General features: G+C 43.0%; 2 protein-coding genes across 2 annotated transcripts; one reads left to right on the forward strand and one right to left on the reverse strand.

Moving 5' to 3' along the window:
- Positions 1–1,479: 1,479 nt before the first annotated feature.
- On the reverse strand, positions 1,480–7,258 carry mtpap (mitochondrial poly(A) polymerase). Its single transcript, XM_061265959.1, has 9 exons — positions 7,052–7,258; positions 6,575–6,741; positions 6,266–6,493; positions 5,952–6,176; positions 5,677–5,888; positions 4,491–4,717; positions 3,704–3,796; positions 3,571–3,644; positions 1,480–2,346 (listed from the first exon to the last, which is right to left on the reverse strand). The coding sequence occupies exons 1-9, from the start codon at positions 7,221–7,223 to the stop codon at positions 2,020–2,022; spliced, it is 1,725 nt and encodes a 574-aa protein (XP_061121943.1). The 5' UTR covers positions 7,224–7,258; the 3' UTR covers positions 1,480–2,019.
- A 295-nt stretch (positions 7,259–7,553) lies between these two features.
- On the forward strand, positions 7,554–11,647 carry map3k8 (mitogen-activated protein kinase kinase kinase 8). Its single transcript, XM_061265960.1, has 8 exons — positions 7,554–7,713; positions 8,036–8,408; positions 8,497–8,667; positions 9,210–9,471; positions 9,593–9,699; positions 10,033–10,185; positions 10,527–10,773; positions 11,008–11,647. The coding sequence occupies exons 2-8, from the start codon at positions 8,052–8,054 to the stop codon at positions 11,118–11,120; spliced, it is 1,410 nt and encodes a 469-aa protein (XP_061121944.1). The 5' UTR covers positions 7,554–7,713; positions 8,036–8,051; the 3' UTR covers positions 11,121–11,647.
- Positions 11,648–11,651: the final 4 nt, after the last annotated feature.

The following is an 11,651-nucleotide window of genomic DNA, read 5'->3' on the forward strand; positions in this document are numbered from 1 at the left end:
GCATTGTGTCATGAAATCAATCATAAGTGGCCCGCTGAAGACTATGAATCCTGAATCAAAAAGACTGTGGATCATTATTTTGTGATTATAAAGTAATTTGTTGCGTCTGAAGTTGACATATTCAACTTGAATATAAAATGGAGAATGATTTGATTTGGATTAAAAATCTGACAAGATGGTGCACTTTATAGTCCGGTGCACCTTATATAAGGACAAAGTTTTAAAATGGGCCATTCATTGAAGGTGCGCCTTATAGTCCAGAAAATACGGTAGTTTTCAGTTGAGTTGTCGTACACTGTAATAATGGAAGGTGTTCCTAATTTTTAGACTCTCCTGCGTGAATATTAGAGGCAAGTAAAATATTAGGTCACATTTGTGGCTCTTTAAGAGACTTTCCCGAAGGAAGCTGGTGTAACGACCATTCACTATGTTGCTTGGGACAATTAGTGGAACTGCAAAGGGGAAATGCTTTGCGGTTTTGTGGAGTCGGTGGAGAGGTGAAGGGAAAGAGTGGCGGGGGTTCGGGGGTGATCAAATGTCTTGATAAAATAAGTTATGAAACTGTTGATAAGGTCTCAAACATCAAAACATTGTTTTCTCCCTGACTTAATACCAACAACTGCTGAAAACAGTTAATGGTTTCCAATTGTATAACTTTAATGCGCTTAAATTTTGAGGTGCATATTGACTTAGGTGTCAACGACAAAACTAGAAAGTATTTCCTAAAGCAGCGAATGCAGAAGGGTTGACACGGAGAACCCAAAATGAACCCTGCGTCACCCAGCAGTGGCATTTCATCAAATTCTCCCGAGGTGTTGATTTTCCACATGCGATGCTTCACTAACCGCAGCATTTCATAATTGCTTCGCTGCTCTACCAGCGCCGGGCCCCATCAGTCACAAAGTCAGTGATGGAAATAAACAAACTCTGCTAACATCAAAGAATATTCAGAGAGGAAAGAGATGGCGGAGACAGATAGCTTGGTGTGTTGAGGTATGGGGACAGTGACTCAAGTTCAAAGCTGGGGGGAGGGTGGCACAAATGGGCTCCCTCCACCCGAGGGACATGGTCTGCCATCTGTGCCGTGGCCCTGTCGTGCTCTATGGCAAAGGCTACACGGGTGGTCGGCCTAAAGAAGGTTGTTAAAAGTCTATGGCATCGCCCTGTGACCTTGCACAGCAACGAGTGGCAAAAACAGCTGTCGGCTGCATGCACAACACCGTGCCACGGGATGCACCCCCCCCCGGCATCCTCAGGCTGCCATCTCGTAACCTAAGGTTATGCAACAAAAACATAGACATTAACATATCCACTTTGGATTTTTTTTTTTCTTGAGCAATTTCGGGTTGGTCATATTTAAAGCATTTTGTAATTTGTTATTGCAAAAATAAAAAATCCCCTTTTGCCCCACTTCATGTCAGAAATAAGAGTGACATCACTAGAGCACTCACTGACTGATGCAAAAATATGAAGAAAACATTTGCGAGGATCATTATGTCATTGTATTAGGTCATTTGCTCTTACATAATTCAGTCCAAATACAACACTGTCGTGTTTTTCCTATTATAATGCTTGTTTAAAGATGTCCAGAAACCAAAAAAATATGCCGATCAAATGCCGTTTTTTTTTCCCATGGCTGCCATAGAGGATAGAATAATAAAATTGCATTTGTTGATTGATTGTGTTCTACGTTACAATATACAGTCCACCGATTGATGACAATAAAAACATTTGCATTGTGAACCTCAAACAAACCTGTCAATCAAGTGAGCTTTTTGAAATATATACAATAGTAAATATGTGAACTAGTTGAAACAATATAAGTGGTAACCTATGTTCTTTCATAAAGGTCAGAGTAATTCACAATATCCTTGCCATGGTTACCGCTTTAAAGTCTCAGTAGCACCCTCCAGTGTTCACCCAAGGAACTACATCCTATTAAAGGCGCTTCTTCCTTTGTGTCTTTGAGGTGTCCTTGAGTCATTCAAAAAAGTTCCTTTCCAGGGATGTCAAGAGTCTTTAGCTCTTTGGCTGCTTTTTATTTTTCAGGGATTCCAACAAGCCCTTGATCCGCTCGCTAGCCGGCTCCCTTCTCTTCTTCTTGCGACTTTTGACCCCCGCAACCTGTGACGGCAGTAGAAGGGTCGCTAGTCCCCAGGGTGTGAGGCTCCTGCCCCCTTTGGGTGTCATTGAGTCGCTTTGCTGGAGCAGCCAGGCGCTCTCCTGACACAAAGCCACAAATCGTTCGAGTTGTGTGCCGTTGACGTTCTTGCTGACGTTCAGGGTCGTTTCGAACGGGTTCTGGATGTGGAGCGGGGCCGCCTCGGGCTTGTTCTGCTCTTTGCCCTGGAGACAGGGAAGGAAGGTTGGATGTGCTGTATGTAACGGTTCATTTATCTCATTGGTCATGCTTTCTGCACCCTTATGCCGGTATGTGGGGCACATGGGGGCCAAATGGACCAACTCTCCCCAGGAGAGCATCGGAAAAAAAAAAAAGAGAAATGTGGATATGGCCTTGGAGGACACTTTTGAGATACAGAAGGAAAAACTTCACATGATGTATAGAAAACGGATTCAAACGTGGGCTGAGCGCCCCATCAAACAAATCATCCGTCTGAGGTTAGCGGGAAGTCGGACAGGCAAAGGCATTTGTCAAAGAAGTGGAGCCAACCAGAAAATTGTGGCACAGTAAAGCTGATTTACAGCTGGTCCTCCAGCAGCGAAAACCAAAACGGCTCAGGTCATGGCCGCCTTTTACCTGCAAAGCTTCCTCCGGTTGTGTCAAAAGTCATGCATGACACTAATGGGACCTAATGAGATAATAAATGAATGACCCAGGACAATACAGGAGCAAATACGTGGTGATCATTTTTCACATCATGTCGATTGGAAACAGATTCTCAAAGCTTCAATTGCAAAAAGCACCAAAAAGCTTTGACACAGATATGTAAAGCAGGCTAGAAAAGAAGCCAGGAAGTGTTTGATGGAATGGCTGAAGATTGAGTGACATATTTTGATGTCTCCTAGCTAGCTTGCGCACAAATACCGTAACGACTTTATCATTTTATCTGCCCACTTTTTTTCTATTGTGTTTTTGTTGTTGTGAACGAATTAGCATTGATAACAGCAAGCGGCTTGTTTACCAATGGTGATTGACGATACTCCAAAAAGGCGGCAGTTGCCGTAGTGTGACCCCGTTGACAGACGAGGCCATACATCAGTGCCAGTAAAAACACAACCTCCTCGCTCGAGGTAAATAATGCTTTGCAGCCTGATGGAGTTCCTAAATTTGATCTGGGCTCAAGGGCATTGGATCTCACGGGCCCAGCATCAATCAGACGAGACAAGGGCGGCTGTCATTTGCGTGGGCTGACAGCCTCCGTGCGAGCGGGCTGCCTTCGCTATCAACAGATCTGCTGATAGAACCGAACACCCAGGAGGGAATGAAGGGATGCCGAGTGGAGATATCTGATTTGCGATAGATGCCAAACTGATAGGAAAAAAACAACTCATCCGATACTATGCTTGGTAAGATTTTTCATTTGGAAATAATAATTGTTTTCGACATACCTTTCTGATATTTATGGACTTCTTACTGAATCCAAAGGTGGCATAGAACTCAAAGAATCCGCAAAGCAGTCCCTCTATGACAAAGAAAAGCAAAATCATGTTCGTATCCACAAAATCTGGCCTTTGTGCTCACCGAGTGTTTCCGTGTTGTTCCGGAGTCGGATCCTGTCGAAGTCGTTGACAAACGTGCAGTCGTTTCCCTCGATCACGCACTTGTCGGCGGGACCTTGTGGAATGAAAGCGAGGACACGAGGTAAATGGCGGGCGTCGAACAGCGCTTATAAATAAGGCACGTACGGAGGGCGTTTGTTTGTGAGGAAAAGGAGAAAACAAAAATATAAGGGGATGGATCAAGTCCTTTTGGAGTCCACGGTGATGCCCTTGTTAGCAGTCACCTTGGGCTGATGCTGAGTCTGTGTGTGTTCAAGCAAGTGCATCCAAAGGAGGCGGGGTCATCGACCTGACCAGAGTGATGGGCCTTTTATTGTCCTCTAAGCACTCTGTGTGATAGAAACTCCTCTGACCGGGGTAAAGGCAGTGAAGCAGGTGGTAGCGGTGTTGGCCACCGAGGGGGTGCGGCGGGGGGGGGGGGGGGTCTGTGTGGTTTTGGTCTGATTGCTTTTGGAGGGCAATTATCAAGCAGCCAAGGTGAAAGTGAGGGAGAGTTATGAAGGTTTAGTTCAGTTGCGGCGGTGTGCTATGATGGCGCTTTGCTAGATTAGCAAACGATAAGCATGGTAAATCAATATGCGGCCAAGAAAGTTGTACTTTCATTATCTGTGGCTAATCGGAATGACAATGAGCATCGCTAATTCTCCGCTGAGCAAATTCATCTGGAATTGACAGTTTAGACAAATTCTTTGTTGTCTATGCATGAATTATTCTGATGTCTTAAAAATCTGTCGTGGCTTTTGTTGCACCTGCGAGTTCTCGTAGGTGGTCCAGCGTGGGGATGACAGGCGGGCTTCTCCCCTGCAGGAAGAACAGCACCATGACGGTGAGAGAGAAGTTGGTGATCCAGGCGCCGGGGATGCTGCTCGTCAGTCCATGTGCTCGGGCCCAACATCGTACGGTGAACACCAGGTGACGCACTCGGGGGTCCAGATGGCCATAAAGGTAAAGCAGCTCTGAGCTCTTCATCGCCACCCTGTGGACAACAGGTGGGCTTGTACTACTTTTTCATTTCATGCAAACATTCCCTGCAAGCTTTCAAATGCGAGTGAGGTTAACACATCCCGCAGTAATGTGCCATAAATAAGTAAAAGAGTCTCTAACACTAATTTCACAACATGTTATATTCGTTTGCTAGTGTCACTGGAACTGGAATCCTAAATTACCACTAGAGGGCAGTCTTTTCTATGTCACCATAACTCAGTCCTTCTCAAATAGTGGGGCGCGCCCCCCTTGGGGGGCGCCGTGCTATACCTGGGGGGGCGCGTGTGACCCTGGGGAACAGGCTTTTTTTTTGCAGTACTAGAATAAAGTGTAATTGCGCATCTTCCCAGCAGGGGGCAGTGGCGCTCTCTTTGTTACTTCTGTGACGTTTGCGACAGTGCAACATTTTACGACTTACAAGACAAGTAAGGATAGTCACGGTGGGGAGGGGGGGGGCGCGAATAGTTTTCTTCTTGCTAAGGGGGGGCGTAACAGAAAATAATTGAGAAGCACTGCCATAACTCAATGGGTTCTGCCTTGCGGCCACTTTTTTTTTCTCTTCCCGTTGAGACATTCACTTGCACAAGCATAGTCACCACAGCACAAACAGGAAATTGTAATGACCAAAAGATATAAGCAAGAGTCAAGAAAAATCCCCCACGACCTCAAATCCACCCACAACACAAATCCCGCAACAGTTTCCTTCGAAACTTCACAGAGGTTTACTCTGTAGTTGTTTGTGTGGGCATTATGGATGTGTCACATTCAGAGTGGGCTGTCAACAACGTCAAAAATGAAACGGAAAGTGTAGGTTCGGTTACGCAATCACTGGACTAGATTGCCACCGCCTACCTTGATTTCAGGGGTTTTCTATTATGTCAATTGTGGATGACATTTTGAGACCAAGTATGAATGTGAATGTTGGAAAAAATATGGGAGAAGGGGATGAACCTGTTGTTGGCGGTGAGGTCACACTGAAAACCAGACGGCTGGTGGGCAAAACGGACCAGGGGGCATCGGGCATTCAGAATCTTCTGCACACCCACGCAGCCGGGCCCAAACTGGTCCACGCATTCACCGATGACCGACAGGATGCTCTGCGTGGCGCTGCGCTCTGAATTGGTTCGCTTCATCTGGTACTCCAAGGTCAAACCGGATTTGGGCTACACGATGAAAGAGAACTCAATAAAAAATGCAGGTATTATTAAAAGCCTACTTCTCCTTACTATTTTTAAATTCCTTCCACTGATGCCATCTAGGTCCAGAAACATGTCCAGATCGCAGCCCAGCTTTCCAAAGCCATTCACTGATGATCCAAATGGTTTAATGGAGCATTCTGGAAAATAAGCAGCAGCGATGTCTTTGAGCAGAGAGCAAACGAGGAAACGCAGTCGGCTGTTCTCCTCAGTTAGCTGGTAGGCTTCAGTCAAAGAGACTATTTGTTGGTCTATCTGAGGGGAAAGGCAGAGATAGAAATATTTTAGTTGGATTTACATTACAGATATTACAAAAGGAAACACGTATATGGAGATGTACTAACACTCTCTTCTTGAGAAAGTTTCTGAATGAGCTCATTAATGGGAATGGTGGTTTGTGGATGGTTATTTTTACTGGGCTGCTGGTTGGTGACTTCCGTCAGACCCCTCAGAATCATTAGTCTTGATTTATAAGGAACCACAGATTCATGGTTGTTATTGGGGATACCGGCCCCATCGAGTAACGAGGAAACACTGTCTTGGGAAGCAAACTCTACCACTGCATGCATGCCCTGGAAAAGAATAAAAAACAATCAAGCTTAGACCTCAGTTTGTAAAAATACAGCAAAGGGTCGGCGAAGGATTTTACTCACATAGCTTTCATAAGTGAAGTAATTTTTAATTTCGCCATGTAATGCTAAAAAATTGAGGATCTTTTTCTCATTGACTTTTTGAGGGCAGTTGATGAGAACAGATCGTTCTGCCTGTTCTTGTCTTTGGGCTTGGACAGCATAAAACGAGAGACGTCCATCCTTCTCATCTGTTGAGAACAGAAGAATTCACATACTATTTTTTTAACCAAAACACATTCCCATGTTTGCTGTTAAATTGATCATCTCTATTTATTCCTACAATTACTAATTTGGCATATTTTATTACATATGGTCACAGATGCATTCACAAAATGATTTTTAAAGAAGTGACATTATAACACGACGTCATAATAAACACATGTTTCACTAGTGACTCATTTATGACAATATCATCAATTAACAGGTACTACAAAATATTTCTAACACTGTCCTGATAAGGCTGACTTATCAGCTTGATTGAACGTAAACGTTACTGACTGGTTTCGTCCTTTGTTGGTACGTCGGCATGAGCTGGAACAGCTGTAGTTCCGACACTTCTGTGAAAGAAGTTGTCTGCCTTTCGGAGACATTTCGCGAGGTTGATTCTTCCACACATATGTAACCCGTGAACTGCTATGGAGGACGCCATTGTTGTAGAAGCAGTACGCATGCGCTGTTTTCGGAGTTGCCCTTCCTACGGCAAGCGAGAAATGTCAGAAATAATTGCGAGAATCACAACATTATAAAAATATATTTGTATTATTTATAACTACTTCATACTTGATAATTACTTTAACGTGATGTGTGGTTCAAGCGTTCATTCGTAGTACAATACAGTAAAACGATAATACAACAGTTTAATCATATATAATAAATAATACATATAATGTTTACTTTGTAAAATGACTAGGTGCGCGTTTGTTTTGGTTAGTTACTATTATAACAAGCATTTATAAAAAGAAATGCTTCTTTTTCGGCTCAGAAGCAAATAGTGAAAACGAAACACAAAACGTGCTTAGTTGCGCGTCTGACGTCTAGAGTGAGAAACCTGCGCAACATTTCCACTGGGTAGTTCCTCTTCAGATTGGAAAACATCAGCCAGTCTCTGAGGTGGACGCAACTGACGCACTTATGGAAAGAAGTCGCTCTTGATATCAACGGTAATGACACTTTTATTTCACTAATTCAATTTACAATATAAGTTATTTATTTATGTAGTTACTTAAACGTTATAATCAAGCGATATCAGCTCGTGTTAAAATATTTCCAAAGTCATTTGTTAACATTTATACATGTAAATATCTGTGATTTCTCATGTATTTGTATTTTGGCTGTCGTAAATAAAAGTCATCTAGTTGTTTGAGACACGCTGCTTCCTAATTTACTGTCGAGGCATTTATCCAAATACATCATTTAAATATATGTATTTGTGTCCTTTACATTTACGGTATTCTACACAGACTATTGTTTTTTATGTTACAGTGAGTGGGACAAATCCATGCAAACAAAAATGGAGTACACTTATGATGACCACATAGAACTGCTTTTGGCACATATGAATATTGAGGACATCATCAACGCTGCAGGGACGCTCTACCAGCTTGAGAAAGAAGAAGAGGAGGAGGAAGGTGGCTTATTATCGGAAGCTGAAAGTCTGTCCCCTGTTGAAATGGATGGGAATGAGGAGATTGGGAAGTTTGTGAGTCGGGAGTCGCAGGAGGACTACACTGATGGGGATGGAAGTGTCCGGCATGGGACAGTGACAGACCTCCTGTCCTTTGTCAATCTGCTCTCCAACATGCAAGCAGCAGCACTGCAGCACCTGACTGAGGAGATGGGCGTCCTACTAAACAAAGTCAGTTTATCTCGATATCAAGATGATGTAATCCTAACTGCCTCGGCTAAATATGCATTCCATTCAAAAATATCTACTTTATTTACAGAATGATATGGTTGTAAAGAATGGACGCTATAAGATCAACAAGGATGTGCTCCTGTTTCCCTGGCAACTGTCCTACAAAAACCGTGGCTCTGACCTCGTACCTGAGGGTTCCTTTGGGAAAGTTCACTTGGCTCAGGACATCACAACTCGGAAGAGAATGGCTTGTAAACTGGTACGTCCTGCTGGGAAGAATGTGGAATTTTTTTTCAATATGTCAACATGTTTTTCTGTCTCTGAAAGCAAAAGAGGAACAAAGTTATTTGAAAAACTGCCAATACCGCAAAATGAGCTGTGGAGTGAACTGAGCTTTTGTGACACAGCATCAGAATAATTGTTGAACTTTTGGATTTAGTACTCGTGCACATGTATATTCATTCACCTCACGAGAATAAAATGTACAACCCGGGCTTTCCTCGTTAGATAAGGTTGTTGATTTTGTGCACACACAGCCAATACTGAGGCGACTGCTGACTGGCACTATTATTTACTTTGGCAATAATTTCCTGGCCATCAACTCATAATGTCAGGCAATATCATGTCTTTATGATTGACTAGCTGTGTAGTAAACAATATGAGGCCTCGTGCTTACGTACTTGAAAAAAATAACAACAAAAAAAAGTGGCAGTGTTCTTTGCTGATAATACAGAGTGAAGCAAAAAACAAAATATATTCTTGCTAATGAATTGAAGAGTATCCCCACATTGTTTTTGAAAGATTCCCATGGAGAACTTTCGAGGGGCCGAAATCGAGTTCCAGGCCCGCTTCTGCCACGAAAACATCGCCAAACTCTACGGGGCATTGCTGTGGGAGCAGAACGTGCATCTCTTCATGGAGGCCGGCGAGGGCGGCTCGGTTCTCGAGATGATAGACAGCTGCGGGCCAATGAGGGAGTTTGAGATTATTTGGGTGACCAAGCATATCCTTCGGGCTCTGGAGTATCTGCACTCGCACAACGTCATCCATCACGACATCAAACGTAAGAGAAAAAAATGACCTGTTGGCAGTTTAAAAGATGTGTAGTAGGAATGTTTGTGAACATTTCTGATTTTAATACAGAAGGTTTCAAAATATGCTTCTATTATTTCTTCTCTCTTTAGCCAGTAACATTGTCCTGATGTCAGACAAAGCTGTCCTGATAGACTTTGGCCTGACCGTGCAAATGACAGAGGACCTCTACATTCCAAGAGATCTGAGAGGAACCGAGGTAAAAAAAACAAAGATAAAGGCAAAGTTTACATTCTGTTAGACAACAGAAAAGATCCTGTTCTCCTCGTAGCTTTCTTAGCGGAAAGTCCCAAACCAAGCTCCCGGTAAAAAAAAAAATGAATCAGCAATGCTCACAGACACATTTTTTAGCTCAAGCCCAAATTACACAGCAGACTGGAATTTCCAGCACAGAGACAAGCTACTACTGTTTACTTGCCACGCACGATCACGTTGACGCACCACCTTTGTCACAGGAAAATCTTTTTTTTTTTGTATGTGTTCATGCATCATTATTCTGGTGTCCTTTAAATGTAACTTTCATTTTATTCAGATGTACATGAGTCCAGAGCTGGTTTTGTGTCGTGGACATGATACCAAAACAGATATCTACAGCCTGGGATCAACAATCATTCACATGCAGACTGGCAACCCCCCCTGGGTTCAAAGATATCCACGCACGGCCTATCCATCATACCTCTACATTGTATGTATTATTTGATTTTTTTTAGATATTCATGCCCCAAGGAATATCCTAATATGTGACATATTTGCTCACATCTGTTTTCCATTCCACATGGTTAGTTTCAAAGAAACTGATCTGATCTTTTGAATGTGACTCAGCTACTCACTTCCTCTCGAAACTGTTGACAAAAAATACGGAAGCAGTGTGAGTCAGTAAAACGACGGTTAATCATCTCACCTCGCTTTTCAGTGAGGTTTAACAAGTTGTAACTAACGGCATTACTCGGAAAACAAAATCTGGGTCACTGCTTTGGAGTTGTTTTTGCAAGCCTTGACTGATGAGTTCATTTCTTGCTCTCTTAGATCCACAAGCAAGCACCCCCTCTGGAGGACATAGCAGACAACTGTAGCCTGACCATGCGCTCGTTCCTGGAACGGGCTCTGGAGAAGAACCCGACTCTTAGGAGCTCGGCATCGGACCTGCTGAAGGATGAAGCCATCAATCCGCCCAAAGAGGACCAGCCTCGATGTTGGAGTCTCGACTCAGCTCTGGAGGAGGCCAACCATGCCATGTTGTACCAGCAAAACCAGCAAGATGACACCACACAAGGTGCTTTAAATGGGATCACGGAGTAGTGATTCGATAAATACCACCGGCTGTTATTAAATGCCCATTTTTTTATTACCGTAATTTTCAGACTATAAGCCGCACCGGACTATAAGCCGCACAGGCTAAAACACGTAATTCAGGGTTCAAAATTTGCAAAAAAAGTCACGGCTTATAGTCCGAAATGTACGGTAATTATTTTCTGCTTATATATATTAATTCAAGTTTTCCTTACAGACTCTTCACTCTATGCTGAAGTCTCTAACCCCCTGAAAAGGAACGGATCCTTGTACCTCGACCTTGGAGGCTTGTCTGGTTATTGCCCATTGATGACAGGGCCACCTACTTAAAAATATAGCTAACATTTGTTTATATATGTGGGTGACTTTTGTTTTAGGCCACCTAATAATATACAAACAATCTTCTGTAATTGTTCGGTTTCATTGATGCGGACCAGCGCTTTTTGTCAGAGGCTACTGCTAGAAGGGACACGGCTCACTGATGACCTGTGTACAAGACCCCCGATGACTAATTAGCTAATCCTTCGAGATGGAGATGTCTTGTGTGACTCACTGCACTGCAGGACAGTATTTGGATGAGACACATTTATAACGATGTGCATGAATTGTTGTTGTCAATTAGTAAGTTGTAATTTTAATGGCTTGTCTTGAAATGTTTTTGCCTGATAGTCTCTCTCTAGTATTTTTTTTTCCAAGTATGTGCACACTCTGTAGTCATGACTCATTTAGTTCTTCATGGACTTCCTCAATTTAATTCCTGTGGAATATAAATAACAATCTTGTGATGCCCATTTTGTGTATTGTACATCCTGTGAGATGACCGATTTTTTTTTTTAAATAAATTGAAGTATTCAGCATGTT

This window comes from Syngnathus typhle, linkage group LG19 (assembly GCF_033458585.1).
Source record: "Syngnathus typhle isolate RoL2023-S1 ecotype Sweden linkage group LG19, RoL_Styp_1.0, whole genome shotgun sequence".
NCBI lineage: Eukaryota > Metazoa > Chordata > Actinopteri > Syngnathiformes > Syngnathidae > Syngnathus > Syngnathus typhle.